At 41.6% G+C, this 16,434-nt stretch overlaps 1 protein-coding gene across 2 annotated transcripts; it reads right to left on the bottom strand.

Moving 5' to 3' along the window:
- Positions 1–7,778: 7,778 nt before the first annotated feature.
- Positions 7,779–16,339, bottom strand: PHF5A (PHD finger protein 5A). 2 transcript variants are annotated; one of them, XM_083400402.1, is made up of 4 exons: positions 16,107–16,339; positions 14,167–14,190; positions 11,460–11,626; positions 7,779–8,282 (listed from the first exon to the last, which is right to left on the bottom strand). In XM_083400402.1, exons 1-4 carry the CDS (start codon positions 16,156–16,158, stop codon positions 8,193–8,195), a joined length of 333 nt encoding a protein of 110 aa, XP_083256528.1. In that variant the 5' UTR covers positions 16,159–16,339; the 3' UTR covers positions 7,779–8,192. The 2 variants fall into 2 exon arrangements, with proteins under 2 accessions (XP_083256528.1, XP_083256527.1); XM_083400401.1 differs by lacking the exon at positions 16,107–16,339 and adding an exon at positions 14,479–14,515 and having other exon boundaries at positions 14,167–14,268.
- Positions 16,340–16,434: the final 95 nt, after the last annotated feature.

The raw sequence follows: 16,434 nt of genomic DNA, 5'->3' as shown, positions 1-16,434 counted from the left end.
AGTGGGTGTAAGTGGGGTAAGCTTTTAAATTCCTTGTGGCCATCCTAAGGAGAAACCACTCTGAGGAGGCTGGGAGAGCAGCTTCAAGCCATCTTTTCTAGGATCTTAATTATGAAGTTCCTCTCAAACCTCTGCATGGCAAGAATCTTCTTTAAAGTACAGTAAGATAATTGCCTTTTGAGGGTGTTCTGCAGAATAGGCTTACCAAGAGAGAAATCCTGTACATCATGTATACTCAAAAACAAGCCCCATTAAGTTCCATGGGACTTACTCAAAAGTAGCGTTTTCCAGACAGGTAGCTATGTTAGCTGGTTGCTGCAAAAACATCGAAGAACCCTGTGGCACATTAAAGGTAAACACATTTATTATGGCATGAGCTTTCGTGAAAGAGAATCCGTTTCATTAGATGCAAGAGTCCACTCCTTTGGTGTGCAACGGATGACTTATCTATATCTAGCATTGACAAAGTGGTGTTGGTGCGGAATTGGAGACAAAAACCTAGCTGGCTGTTGTTCCTGTAGCTCTTTCGCGGAGCCATACCCTGCTAAAATAGTCTTGTCATAGTAGGAAATTGGATCCCCGACCATAGCATCTTTCAAAAAATGGCAGCTGTTAGTTTCTTTAAAAGGGAAAGAGAGAAGGGAGGGTTTGCCCTTGCCTGGAAACCGTGGGCTACGACTTCACAGCTCTGTGGGAAGCTTAAAACTATCTGCTTTTTGAGCGCATGAACTTTTTAAAGAAAGAGCTCGCTTAAAATGCGTGAGGTAGTCTTGGCCCCTTCCCCTTCAATCTATGGAGAGGGCACTCAGAGGCACATTGCGCAGTCTCAGGATACGTTCTCGCTTCACAACAACCCAGATCTTTTGCTGGCACGGAAAACAGATCCTGGAGCTGAGGGATCTCTGCGATCCATTCCCCAAATACAGCCCCCCCCCCCATTTTATTGGGAGTTATCCCCGTGGTTAAACCAGACTATTGAGATCTGCGTGTGCGCGAGCGTGTCCTATTCGTCGATCGACAAACCCAATTTTATTTTTTTCGTTGGAATCGGAGCGTAGAATATACGTGTTTATTTGTAACACTGTGGCATAAGGGGTTGGCGTGCGCCATCAGATCTCCCCACTGGCTGCCTTGGGTTAAAGCACGCGAACTGCAGGCTGCACAGAAGCGCACCTCTATTTCCCTGTTTATTTTCATCCTTCAAATGCCGGAGGGTATGCAAATCAGCTCACAGCCCCTAAACAAAACCCCACAAGGCACGGATGTCAGATGGCATTTTAACTATTCATGGAGCACGTTTCCCCGCTCTCAATTGCAGGTGCTACTCCGCACGATTCAGGGACTACTTTTTCAGCAGTGCGCCTGTGCATTTGCCTTCGTCGACGTAACTTCAGACGCAAGCACTGAGATAGGCAGAACAACCTGCAAGGTGTAGGAGCGCAGGCTGTTCTAAAAATAACAGCACCATGCTAGCAACAGCCTTCCCATTGGCTGGAGTCGTTAGGGGGCTCTGCAGATTGGTCTGCTGCGTTAACCAGTAGGCTAAAAGCGGGGTGGGGTCGGCGTGTTTTGTGTGTAAAACTGGAAAGGCAACAAGGTTGCTGGGAAGTGTAGTTTTTGCCCGTAGGTTCCCTAAGCCTGAAGTTGCCAAAGGAAGGTTAAAAACAAGACTTAAGGAACGATGTGAAGCTGTGCTGTTCAAAATAAAGGATGTGTTGTATTTTATCTGCTCCCATGGACAAATATGCTGTTTAGTATGCGTCTCCATAGAGCATTTTATTGGTTATTTATAGGGAAGTGTAGAGACACATTCTGTGCATCTAAACCCCTATTAGCGCAACTATGGAAATTATTCTATGTTTTTCTTTTGCCTGTCTGTATAGCACACAAGCAGGAAAGCAGGACAGGTTTAGACTGCCCTGTATGAACCATTTAGGTCTTATAGTAGATAAAGTGTCTCTCTACTCCTTATTCCTCCTATTCAGAGTTAAGCATGCCAGAGCTGCATTTACTACTTACAACAAAAGCCAGGGGCTTTGGCATAGTCCTAAAGCCAGTAGAAATATCTTCGACAGCATTCATGTTACTGATTTTTATCGTATGTTAATATTTATTTACTACACCTCTACTAGAAGCTCCAGAGATGTAAACAAGCATATAAGGACAATTTTGCCAGTCATATAACCAGTGTAATCCTAACTGCGCTTACTCGAAAGTCCACGTTTCAATGTGGCTTGTTTACTCAAAAGCACAGTTCAGTATTGAGCTGTAAGGCTGCATTCTTAAATATACATGCTTGGAAGTAAACCTCACTGAAATTAATGCACCTGCTGGGGGCATACCATGGATGATTAATTAATATGAAATGAAATATTACTTGTATCAATAGGATAATTTGCCATATATTATTAAAAATAATTTTTGACATGTTTTAAATCTGGATTACTATTCCTGTTGTTCAATGTGCTGCTCACCTCCATTCCACTCAGTGGGACGTTTGTAGTTTCCTATGCATAGTAGGAAAACTTGGTAGATTGTGCCCAGAGTGAACATAACAGCTCCTCCAGTTAAAATAACAATGCGTTTGTCCAACAGGAAGTTAGAAAACCTGCTAATCCAGACAACAGAAAAGTAGGACAGAATTAATATACAATTATACCAATTTGACTTAAATGAGACTAAATATTATGTCCCTATCCTAAATACACTTAATGCAAGTCTTTTTAAGTTCAAATCTCATTGTCCAGAAGACTAAATGGAGCGCTCAAAAGGATATGTTTTTCAGATTTCATATAGTCAACTCAATCTACATCTAGTAAAATGAAATTACAGCAGCATTTCTATATACATTTACCTGGAAGTGTCTTATTGAATTCAGTGGGACCTCATTTGTTCCATAAAAGTAAATGGACCTTAAGCTCATTTACAGCACAGTTCTATTAGAACTACTGTATCTTAAATCCTGGAAGCTCATATAATTAGAATGTAATAAATGTACAGCCCAATATGCAATCTAGCATAACAGGTTATGTTCTATATGTAGGCTATATGATCATCATAATCATTATGTATATTAATAGCAAACTCAGTTGCTGAGTTACGACGGCTATGTAGCCAAAACAGGGCTACTGAAAATACAAGAAGTAAAAATATCAGCATGCTTGAGAGAACCCGAAAATAAGCAAAAGTAGGGGAAAATAATTATTTAAATTGTAATAACATTTTGTTGCAGGCCCCACTTGTAATTTCATATTATTTTGCCAGCATATTTTGTTGTTTATTGGGCAGACAATGTTCCAAATATTTAAATAAAGACAAGGAATTTCCCGACACACCCAGAACTGTCCACTGACAAACTATGTAGAGATGCCTCAAGCATTAATTTTTCCATGGTTCATATGCTCTTTTTACAAAGGTGAAATATAATATTCCAGTCATCTATGCTATACTTGAAGGAATACATGCACCCTGAACCACTATGCATGTTTATGAAAAAACAGATCCTTATATATTCAGTAAGGCTTGCTCCACAATACATTGAAATGCAGCACACACGTCTATTCTCAGATATATCCGTCAATGATTGCATCTATATTTCCATGATCTTTTCATCATTCGTATCCATTTGGAACCAGTCAGGGAGAATTAGGAATACAACTGAAATAGAAAACATTTTCAGCAAAGACACACAATTTATTATTAAATCCAGCTACAGTATTCCTTATTTTGCTTCTAGTAAACCAGCCTTACATTAGACTGACCAGTCCAGTTTCAAACTCACACTGCAATTTATGTAGCTTTTCTAACAGTGCAATATCCTATACATGTCTACTCAGAAGTAAACTCCACTGACTTCAGTGGAACTTATTCCTAGGCGAGTATAGGATTGCAGCCTAAGATTACATTTTAATTGATTTTAAATTGGATGAAATTGTTTTGCACTTTTTTTTAATTTCCCAGGCACATGGGCAGCCCTAATGGTATTTTATTATATTATTAAATCAGTTTTTAGTATTTAGTAATTTTATTATTGTATTTTTTAATCTGTAAATTGCTTTGGAACTTTTTAGTGGAAACTACCACACACATTTAATACACTTTAAAAATAATCCAGAAAACTTAGTTAATATTGCTGCCGATGACTGAATAAATCCTATTCATAGGAGAGAGGAAAAACATTCCTTCCACCATACTAGATTTGCTGTGAGTTTTTAATACCAAGAAAGACCAGTCAGTCTATAATTAGGTGTAATTAGCACTTACTCATTGCCCAGCATTCTTTACCTTTGCATCACCTGACACTTACAACCCAAGGAAATTAGTTCTTTCCTGCCTTTCAAATGAAGAAACAGTTTGACAAGGAGCAGTTACTCACCATGAAGGTGCAAAACACAATATATACTACAAAGTCAGACTTATTCATCTCAAATCATCCTCCAATTTAGTTCTCTATATCTTAAGGTGAGAGGTGTGGACTTTTGTCAGGGGAGGAAGAAGCCATTCTCCTCCACCCTCTTCTTGATTTATAGCATTAATAGGGCACCTGTGGCCATCCAGATATTATTGGGCTACAAATTCCATCCCTCCTGATGATTGATCGTGCTCAATGGGGATGATGGGATGTAGGCATCCAACACCATAGATTCCTCATCCCTCCTTTATGTCCGTTTCCCTGAGTAGACTTACCAAGCTGGGAATCATGGGGGCAACTCTGTTTTTCACAGTCTTTATGCCTTCCCTCAAGTGCTCACCTGACTTGGGAACTTGACTAGGTAAGGTAATTGCTTCCTTGACAAGGATAGCTGGGATGGCAAAGTCTGAGAAGCCATGAGACAGAAAACTACTGAGTTGATCACACCCATTTTAAGATGGTTACATGTAAGACTCAGGAAGATGATCGGGCATGTGATACACATGATTAAAGCATATTACTAACGGGCTATTATGGGCCATTCCAGGTCTCCTCACATGAGCAAATGCCAGCTTAGTAGGTATGACTCCTTTCTTGGCCTAGACAAAACATTGCAAGTTTTATTTTCATAGAACTTGGCCAGCTGTGCATCTAATGGGACACAAAGGCATAGATGTGAACATAACAATGCATTTTAAGCAGGGCTAGTTGAAAAGACCCTGATGTTGAGAAAGATGGAGGGCACAAGGAAAGGGGACGACAGAGGACGAGATGGTTGGATAGTGTTCTCGAAGCTACCAGCATGAGTTTGACCAAACTGCGGGAGGCAGTGGAAGACAGAATTGCCTGGCGTCCTCTGGTCCATGGGGTCACGACTAAACAACAACAAGTTGAAAGGTACATAATATATTCTCAACACCAGAGAGCACAATTTACACAGACCTTCCTACAAGTTTTGTTGTGTATGTGTTTTTTTTATTTTTACAAATTGTATTATTGTAGGACCAACATGAGTACAGCATCCATACCATAAATATTTGCTTCATTCTTTCTATACAATAATCTCACAAGGCAGGCTTTGGGCTCCATTTTCAGAGGAAAAGCCAGGCTGAAATATAGTGACTGGATTTGGGATTGGTAAATGCAGGTTCGAAGAAACTATTCTCCGTAGAGGTTGCCCTGGTTTTTAAATCTTTTAAAAACACTCTTTAAACTTTGTAACTGAAGGATAAGGAGCCTATGCCATTAGCGACTACACATCAAGTGGTACAAGCTTTTGAGTGCCAAGGTCGCTAAAAGTAGTGCACACTGTATCTTGGTAACATTGGTTTCCCTGGAGATTTACTAATGCAGGCCTGTATAATTTGTAATTCCTCAAGTTGAAAATAGCCCACCAGCCACATTATTGTGGCATGCCAAGCACTCCCCCATTCCAATTTTTGCAGGTCCAGGAAGGAAGTAAAATCAAGTTTATTGAGCCCCTAGAATGGCTGCCACATGCGGCTAGTGGAATGCATCCAGCTTGGTGATAAGGCAAGTAGTCTCATAACAAAAAGTTGCAAAGAAATCAGAATAAATTTCTTATCTGAGCAGCCTGCTTTACATTGTCACTTTCGTTGGATTCTTAGGCATTAAACCAGTCTCTCAAACCTGGGTCCCCAGATGTTGTTGATACCATGGTCAGGGATGATGGGAGTCGTAGTCCAACAAGTTTGAGAAAGGCTACATTACACAAACACTTATCAAATTTAAGGTATCTGTGCCAAGTAGAAGCAAAACTCCTCATTAAGACAGCAGCTCACATTAAAAGGAATGTCACTTCTCTTTGTATCAAATATTTTAGTCTATAACATAAACAGTAGACCAAGACAGAATCTACAAATCATGTCACTTGTCATGTTCTGAACACTTTTCATGTTTTTCCACATTATCTTCTTTTTCTTGCATACACCGTTTTCAGCCATTCCACATCATAGACCCAATGTGGGGAACCTATGGTCCACCAGTCCTCTCCATTTGGCCCATTAGGTCATTTGGGCTAAGCCATGCCTACCTGCTTTATACCTGATATGATGTCTGATGTAGGACAGATGAAGACATGGCCATGCCAAACTGGGGTTGCAAGCACTACCAATCTAGAGTACAGAGTCTTCATTTTGAGAATTAATTTATCATAGAAGCATAGAATTGTAGAGTTGGAAGGGACTTCAAGTGTCATCTAGTCAGCCCCTGCAATGCAGGAATCCTGCCCACAGCCATCCCAGGGAGGACTCAAACTACCAACCTTCTGGTTAACAGCCAGACACGCTGACCCATTTTGGCACTGGTGGCTACATGACTGGATAGATTTGCAATATTTTGCGTCTTGAGTCTTTCCATTCTGGTCCCATCCTCCCATCCAATTGCTCCCCAAAGGTAATATATCTTATTGGTCCCCAGTACTAGCTCAGTAACAGCCTCTAGAGCCACTACCATTTTTTGTAAAAAGAAGAAAAAGCTTCACCTGCATTTAAAAAATTGGAAAGGCAAGAAATATTATGAAACCAACTATAAAAATCAAAATTCCAAAAGTAAGCTTTTGGAGGTGGTACAGAGTATACCGAGACCTGTTCTAGTTATAGCATTTGAGAAACAATGTTATTCATGGCTATGCTGTAGTGGTGTGTTAATATGCTTTGCCTAACAGGCACAGTGGACTACGGAATTGAATAAGGTCAGTTAAGAGTGACCTGTTTTCAGAAACCCTGGAAGCAAAGGCTGAGGTCCAGGGTTGCGAGTATGTAGAAAGCTTGTTGCTTCTCTGGCTGAACCTGTTCTGTGGAGAGTAGCTTTCTACCATGTAGAGGCACCTTGGTGCTTAGAAGTACACGTTTATTACCACACCTTTTACCACACCAACTATTTCCCTTCAGAGACGACAACTTGTGCACAATGTCTGGCTGTGATTTGGAATCTGGTAATCACAGCTCATAACAATGCCATTTATGGGATGGAAGAATAATCTGGGCAGGGCAACACCCATCTTTTTATAGTCTGCTTCTCATGGGTCTTTGTCTGTAGCAGCAGTAGGATGTCATTTTCCTGCTGCTAAACTAGTTTTATGTGGATAATTGCACTAGAACAAAACTGGGTAAATCTCAAATGGCAACTAGACTTTTTCAACAGTAGGCAAGAATGGCGGTTTTACAGCATAGGCATTTCACACTGATGCAAGACACATGTTAAGGCAATATGAACTGCTGTTCTTATAAGCCTTTCAGTGCTGTGGGCTTCAAACTTGCCACTGTTGGAGGATATCATTTTATACATATCTAACAACAGGAGCCCAGAAAGACCAATATGGAGAGATTCAGAGACAGGACCCTCCTTTAGAAGACTACTATAAAACTTTATTGATGCATAATTCACAAAGATGCTGTGGCTTGGCTTACTTCAGGGAAAATATAGGCACGGTCATAACACTAAGTGAAAGGATTCAGTCAACAGAAATTTAGGTTGCTTATCTATAAAGGGGGAGATTGGAAGTCACAAGGGCTGAAATGTAAATCTCCTTCCTCTGAGTCACAGATGCAATAAAAATGCTCAACTCCTTTGGTAACATTAGGGACCACTGAGGAATGGCAGGGAAGACAGCAACCTCCAAATTTAGTTTTACATACTAGTTTCTGCAACAAATTTTAAGGACTAAGAACAAATGAGCTGCTTTCCAGTAAGATGGCAGTCCTTTTTTAAAAAAAGAATCCTTGCAGTCTCCAGCAAATGTACCATGGTGGAGATGGGATCACCTTTTCTTAAAGCCATACTTCTTTCGCTCATAGAAGAGATCTGTTTTTGAGCTGCCCAGATTGACAATCTTGGGACAGCCATCTCGCTGAAAAGGAACAGAAAAGGGATATAGTTAGAACAACGGTAATGCTAGTAAATGTATCACACAAGTTATTTCACAGCTCAGATAGGGTGTGCAAGAAAAAATAAATCATCACTCAACACAAGACCCAATTCTGATACACGTACTGGCTACAGATAGTTACGCCAACCTTCCATTTGAAGTCCAACAGAGATTCTGCCACAAAGGCTGCAATTCTAGATACGCTTAATTATTTCTGAGTACACTATTTTAGGATAATGCTGCAATTCAATTTTCTCTACCAGGGGCGTATGAATTCTACATCCAGAATAAGTTGCACAAAGCTCCTTTATTTAATCTGGCCTTGGTGTTTGGGGTTTTGCAGAATTTGGAGTGTTTTTGCAAAGACAGAGGAATTAAAAGATCAAAGTCATACTCGGTAGACCCATGAAAATCAACATATTTAAGTTAGTGATGGCTGACATGGCTACCCAAAGAAAGCAGGCATGGACAGTGAGAAATATTAAGAGCTGTACAGAACAAGAAGATTAAGCACTTTGCAAGCCCGACTCAAAAACTTTGCTTCAGCTTTCTGCAGATACATCAGAATATTTTCAGATTTATCTAAACCACCATAAGAGCTAGAAAATGAAAAAGCAACAGAAAGCCAATATGTGAGCTCCTCAAGGAGTCAAATAGCATGCTGCTGTTCGACTCTACAGTATTTGATGGCTTGAGGTAGTTCCTGAAGAAAGAACTGATGTTCTGAAATGCACTGAGCTGTAAAAAATCTCAGTTGGCACTTTTGAGAAGCTTCTCCATTTTGCATTCTTTCTCATTTCTGTGGCACCTTACAGACTGCTACTGGCATGCAGTGTTCGAAACTCCCATTGTGACAGGGAATTTCATTAGCACAAGAAGTTTCTGAGCTCTGGGTGCAGTACTGCGCCTAAGATTTCAGACTAAAAATTGCAGAGTGGAAGGAAAGGAGGACCCTTTTCTGCCTCCCCACTTCCAGCTACTCTCCGAAGACTGGAGAAGAGACCCTCTGAAAAATATTAGGAGGGTAGGCAGGGGAAGGAGTAAAGCACATGAAAAATGAACATAATATTTTAGCTGCAGTTCATTCATTTTCAGCTTTGTATGCTTGTTATAAAAAAGTGCACCTAGACATTCTGTTGCTGCACCCATAACATAGGTTTAAGGTGCCATTTGGCTCCTATCTTCCATATCTCAGTTTCTAACACTACTGGCATGGCAGCTACAGGGTTAGGCAGGTAGAAGATCATTTGCTGTTGAATATGCCAGGGTAGTTTGGATTCAGGGTAGGCAGGGACCGCCTATTGTTCCAATAGCTGATGTGAACGGATGAAGAAAAAGAGCGTGGTACAGTTACAGCTGGAGGAACCCACCTTACAGATAATTTTCAGTTACATTTAAGCTGATAGATCTGTAAACTTTTTGCAGGGTGCTGGATTCTGTTCACCAACCTACCCGCTCAGCAGATGCAATATTTTCCTTAGTTTACACTTTGACACAGGAAATCAATAAATACCTCCCCAGTCTGAAGTGACACATTTTGTGTGTGCCCTATGCCACATTTTCTGGAGGGGCACTTTCATTACTGTGTGATCAGATGAAAAGCAGACAGGGCGCCCACACAACTCTTAAAGGTGAAGGAGCCCTGGCCTCTTTTTCACCTGGATACCCTATTGTATTCACTGACAAACTTCCCACAAGTATAGAAATAGCTTTAAAACCATTTCCAACTGCACTTCATAGCCTCGCCATTTCAGCATCTGTCTGATTTGGAGAGGATCTTCTTCATAGAATTCCATCTTAACCTGGGTGCAGCAGTACTTTATGCTAAAAGAACCCATTGTTACTGACCCATTTTCTTCATACTGTCTAGCAGCCCTAGTGCCTTCTTTTCTGTCTACAGCGGAGACGAGTTTATGCACACATTCAACATGCACTCAACTGTGGAATCCAATGTCGATTTACTCATAAAGCATCTATCCCACCATAGATGGCTCTAATGTCACAGCATCTCAAACAGTACTTTTAAATGGAGGTAGTCAATACACATTCAACTGCAAATCATCAAGTAATGTATATGCAAATTCAAAAAGCCTTTCCTTTTTAAAAACCTCCTCCTCCCAAGCTCTTCCTACACAGTTAGTATCAGAGAGAATGAAGCTAATTGTCAGCTACTCCATTTTCAAGAGCGATGCTCTCTACTTCTGCTTATTTTTCAACTCAAATGCGAGACGGCTGGGTAGGAACAAGGTCACTTCTATTGTCCCTGCGTAGTAACCAGCAAAAGAGGTGCATTTCACTTTATAGATAATTGCATTTCTGTGGTACAATTAGAGCAGCGAGGTGAAAAAAGAGAGCACAGGAGCTCCTGCACCTTTAAAAGATGTACCTTCCCTCTTCGCTACAACTATTAAAGATGCATGAGCCCTGACCTATTTTTCACAAGGCCACTTTAGAGTCAAGGCATTTTTTCCTGTACTCATTCATTGTTAAAACAGTCTGAATCTGCTCTTACTGTAAGGGTTTCTGGTACAGAAGAAGACCAGCTCTACTGTGGCAACATTGTAATACCCATCCTCAGACAAAAATATAAGGTGTCCCAAATTCATAGAAGGGACCCTGAGGGTCATCTAGTCTAACCCCCTGCAACGGAGGAATCTCAAGAAGTGACATTACAAAGGAATTTGCAGGACTGTGTCACTGGAGAGAAAATCTGATACCATTGCTACTTACAAACCACCCCACCCCAAGACCGCTAACCCAGATTGCTGTTTAGAATAATACTACACTACAACAGCTGGTAGTTGATACTATAGTTTTATATTAAAGGTTCAACTGCCAATGCTGATTTTTATTTTTTAAACCCCTGTCCTTGATCTCTTGTAATCTAAGGCATGAATGAAATCTGTCTACTGGTTTGCAGCCATAAGTTGTTTTAGAAGAGTTTGAAATTATAAATTATGTTAGTTTTAGGGCGCTTTCGAAAGAGACAAGTATGAATAGGCCTTTATTGAAGGTACTGGACATGAGAGCATATAGATATTAGAATATAAGCATCCCAGGCTTCAGATGTTTACCAACACATAGGCCAACGATAATAGTTAAGAACAAACAATTGCAACTTAGAGAGCGGAAAAATGCAAACCCCTGTAACAATCTTACATCTTTCTCCTGGATGGTGCATTCTTTACAGTAGTATGCATCAGAGACACCAGGACCTCCACATATCACACAGCGCCCTTGATAAGACCCATAGTTGCACTCATCACATATGCGCACCAGTGTGCAGGGCCGCACATAAGAGTCACAAATAACACACTTGCCATCACCTGCAAAATAAGTACACGTATTTCAAGTGAAAGAAAAGATGCAGACAAGCCACCCACAGAAAGAACATACACAGCCTATTAGATTACCCACAGAACATGCTACAAAAGCAAAGCGTCAACTGGGCTTGCTTCCAGGCAGATGTGTTTAAGGTGGAGTTGCCACACCCCAAATACAATGGCTTGTGTTGTTTACAGATAAAAGCCCAAAGCAATTGGCATTTGATTGAACTTCTCCATAAACCAGTCTGCCACATTTTTTAAATTTTTTAATCATATGTAACATCAAATCAGCATTTTTGTGCGGGGATGAACACAGAATGCAGTATCACAGATACATCAATCAATCATATAATGCCAATGCAATCTTCTACGCTTGAAAGGTATATTCAGTGATCTTCTTTTCTTAATTTGGCTTTAGGAAAGGCTGAAAGGGCAAGTGCACTCATACATAATTGAAGCCATTATTGCTGTAGATAGCTCTTGAGGTATGGAACCAAAGTTAGCAAGTAAGTAAATAGCCAACAGATGGCAATGACAAGCACTGCCAGCCTGGACCATATCCAAGCAAATGACCTCAAGACGAAGAGCTTCATATCCCATTACCCTCGTCCATCTAATCTTTATTCCTACCAAGGACTTGTTTAACTTGCTCTTTCTTTCGGAAGGTGAACAAATTCTTTTAAAGAATGCTGATAATTTCCTGGGTGACAGCTACAATAGACCGTCTCATAGTTTCCCCCCAGTAGTGCTTTATTTCTAGTTTCGAAGATGGGGCAGGAGTAGGGAGCCATTTCATTTGTGTGGCAAGTAGCCCTGGGAAGCACCCAAGTGCAGCACCTTCTACTCTCTTACTCTGCATCCCTGGGCTGAAAAAGCATCTCTTTCCTGTCTGCAATAGCTTGTGCTGTTATCCTGTCCTTTTATGACCAGGAGAGACAGCATATGTTACCCCAACAGCGATATTAATAAATGCCATAATCTGCCCATAACTTCATCCTTTCGGACATCCTTTACTTCTGCCTAGTTTCACCTCAAAATGGATACTAGCTAGCCTGGTCATTATGTGGCCTGAAGTTTTGCTTTCACTTTACAGGTACCTGTGATTTAAAAGGACCAGAGGAACAGCTGCAACAGTGCTGTGGAGACTCCAGAGTGCAGGGGTGTGTGTCTTTTTTCAACACAAGGGCTGCCTTCTTTTCTGAGCAGCCTTCCTGGGGCTACATGCCAATGGTGGGTGGGGTGAGGTGGGGCAAAAGTGGGCATGGCACCAAATTTTAATTTTACCTTTGTAAAATAGCCTAGTTTCTATGCACACTCAATCAACCCTCTCTATCCTCCATCCATGAGTACAAGAGGAATTATCAGAGTTCAAGGACACATTCCAGCCAGGCAAGAGCTCCTGGGGTGTGAAGCATGGTCAGTGAGGTGTGTACTGGGGAGAGTTCCAGGAGCCAGGCAGAAAGGCCTGGAATTTGGCCCCCGAGCCTGAATTTTGCTGCCCCTGATTAGCACACATGCTAATGCATGTGTGACTGTTACGTCTTAAAATGCCAGTAAAGACAGATGCAGCATATCAGAAATGCTAAGAGTGTTTTCTGTGGGCTGGATTGGACAAAAGTCCAAAGCATGATGTGGTGCATCAAGAAACCTGTGGCTGGTGCACATCTTCCTCCTTTTCACAGGTGCCTTGCTTTCCTGGTCTGCTTCCTTGAAGTCTTAAGTTGCCAGTGCCAAACTATGGTTTAACATTACATCTGAAACAGCCCATGGTCTCTTCAGACATTCTAAGTTTGAGAAAAATGTAGCTACAGTAATACTGGAGCAGCACAGACATCCCTGCTTAACATTGCAAAGCTCTTAGGAAGCATGAAGTTAAAGGGGGATTGGAGGGAATGGCTGCCATGTTTTGATACATTTTTCAACCCTTTCCTTTCTTCTCTTAAACTCTTACCAACTTTTTTCATCCCCCTTACAATCTATATAGCATAGATCCACCATGACTACTTTATTTTTAAATTATCTAAAGTAAACATATAGGTATGTTGCCAATTTTTATATTCCTTCTCTTCTCTTCGGTTTAGATTCGAAAGTGTTTCAGACAGGTTTAGGTGAAAAGGTGAAGTTTCTCAAGTCTATGGCAAGTCTTGAACATCCAAGCTGCAGTTCTATACTAATTTGCCTGGGAGTAAGTTTCAGTGAACATAGTGGGGAAATTCTGAATATGCAAATACAGGATTATACTACATGTGTAGCTAGAATTTTAAACTTAAAATGGCATCATACTCAGTGCTTGTTTTCAGGGGGTACTCAATAGTATGAACTATCAACACCTCTTTTTGTTGTTAAAAAGTGTGGCACTTACTGTAACAACTTCATGGTGAGTTCTGGTACCTATTTTTCTAGAAAAAATGCACTGGTTATACCTATAGGTTTAATTGCATTTTAGAAGACAGACTTTACTCAGCTTGGAAGAAATTCTGATTCACTATATTGGGCTCCAAATCACAGAAGACACACAGTATGTAAAAAGCTATACTCACATTTTTCACATAGTCGTCCAATAGCTGCAATAAAAATGGAGAAAAATGAATAACGTTCATTTGGAAATTCTGAAAGTTCCACATTATTTCTAGAATCTGTACAGTGGTACCTTGGGTTATAGACACTTCAGGTTACAGACTCTGCTAACCCAGAAATAGTACCTCGGGTTAAGAACTTTGCTTCAGGATGAGAACAGAAATCGTGTTCCAGCAGCGCGGCAGCAGCAGGAGGCCCCATTAGCTAAAGTGGTGCTTCAGGTAAGAACGGACCCCCAGGATGAATTAAGTTCTTAACCCGAGGTACCACTGTACTACTCTTCAGGATTAACCTCATATTCAGGTGGGGATGGGTGGACTATGGGAGAATAATAGGTTTTTAAGGCAATTAACTAAAATGTTTAATAAACACCCTACTTTTGGTATTCTTACAGACTGATATTCAGGGCTGATCCTATCCATGCTTAGTCAAAGGTAAACTGAACGAACTTTAATCAGCGAGTAGCTAGATACAGTGAAGTGGCAGCAAGGCCACATGGCACAAAGTGCCTGAGTATATTTTAAGAAGCAGCCTTTATATTTTCCCTTCAGTTTCAAACAGTGGGACCTGTTTCCAGGTACGTGTGTTTAGGAATGCAACCGTAGGCTTTCACTGTTAATACTGTATTGGCAGGACTAAACTTAAAGCAAACATAATCTTTCCTCACTCTGCCTAATGTGTTTTGCCAAGATTAGAGCTTGTCATTTTCAAAACAACAGTAAGAATGTAATACTCATAGGGAATGAAGGCAAAGAATGCGCTATTTTGATGAAAATACAATAGCAAAGCTTTATGTCTTATGTACGTCACAGGCCGAGAGTGACACAGCATCATGTAAACTTACAACTTCCAAAAGTAAATAAGAGGGCAGGAGGCCCAAAACCTGTAGTTGTATGGTAGGAAAATCTTGTTGCAAGTATGATTAAAAAATAAATAAAAAATCCTTGCTGCTAAGAAGCAGTTAATAAAATATCAGTTAAAAGCAGGAGGGAAGGGGACAGAAATGTAGGACGTTAGATATGACTATGTGACTCATGTAAAACTGTTGTAACTGATACAACATTCATTCCACTTTAAGCAAGTACTGTATTTGGTTGCAAGAGGATCTCCTCTTTTGCAGCCCAGCTAGCTGAAATCCTTTTAATTAGATGCTAGGGATTGATCAGAACTTAAGTGTGCAAATCATGTTCTAATATTACACCGCAGGACCTAAATGCTTCCATCTACAAGCCACAATGATGCAGCAGATATACAGGACTTGTTTTTCCATCTAGGTCTGCTTATGACAGCTGCAAGGTTGGCAGACGACTGTGCTAAGGAGTATGGGGGGGGGAGGAACAGTGATGGGCTCCAGAGATGCATTTGTATGCAATATAAACCATCCTAGGGGCCAGCTGGCAACTTGAGGATGGGAGAGTCATTAAGGAGCAACTACTTTATACAGAACTTATGCCCTGAATTCAGCTATCACGGCTAGCAGTTAAACGGACTAGCCATCGGCTGATTTAAAGCTCCTTCTAAAGCCACCTAAGCCTGCGACTATCATTGCATCTGAGGGCACGGAATCCCCCGAGTTCACTGCCGCTTGCGAGATGCGGGGAATGAGGTTTCGCCGGTCCATTTCTGAATCTCCCGCCGATCGATTTCATTGGGCGGCTCCGAGCGAAGCACAACGAGTGAGGCCCAAGCGCGCCGGTTCGCAATTCCGTTTCAGACGTGAGGCGCCGCTGCCGCGTTTTGCCGTTTGGACCAGGGCAGAAGTCAGTCGAGCCTCCCGCCTCGGAGACCCGGCCGGTGTGGCCTTCCCGGCCGCTGCTCTCCGCCCGCCTCCCGCCGCGCGCGCAGCCCAGGCACCCCGGGGCTCCCGGTCCGAGGGAAAGGGGGAAGGAAGGGGGGGCCTCACCCACGCCCGCCTGCTTGCGGCAGAAGATCAAATCCGGGTGGTGCTTGGCCATCCCTGAACACCTTCGCCTCGCGCCGCCGTCGTTACTGGCCTTTCACCTTTGACCCCTTCAGGTCCTGGGGAAAGCGGAGGTCCTACACACTCGCCCACCTCCGCACAAACCGGCTTTTAATTTCCTTTCGCGCGCTACCGCGTCGGGTTACCACACTCGAATATCCCGCAAATAAATAACCTGTTTCTTCGTAGCCCTTAATATCTTTAGAAGAGGGGAAATGTCGGCAATTTACAACTCTCTCTCTCTCTCTCTCTCTCTCTTTCAGGACCTGGC

Source organism: Podarcis tiliguerta (genome assembly GCF_965153285.1).
Source record: "Podarcis tiliguerta genome assembly, chromosome: 10".
Classification (NCBI taxonomy): Eukaryota; Metazoa; Chordata; class Lepidosauria; order Squamata; family Lacertidae; genus Podarcis; species Podarcis tiliguerta.
This window is presented reverse-complemented; position numbering and strand designations above follow the sequence as displayed.

Bases quoted from the DNA above. Each gene is read 5' to 3' on its own strand.
- PHF5A (XM_083400401.1), bottom strand. From the start codon at position 14,500: ATGAGGTTAATCCTGAAGAGTA. The intron at 14,269-14,478 runs GTACAGTGGTAC...CAAGGTACCACT, and splicing joins GAGGTTAATCCTGAAGAGTA to GTACAGATTCTAGAAATAAT. The intron at 8,283-11,459 runs GTAAGATTGTTA...GTTCCTTTTCAG, and splicing joins GCACCATCCAGGAGAAAGAT to CGAGATGGCTGTCCCAAGAT.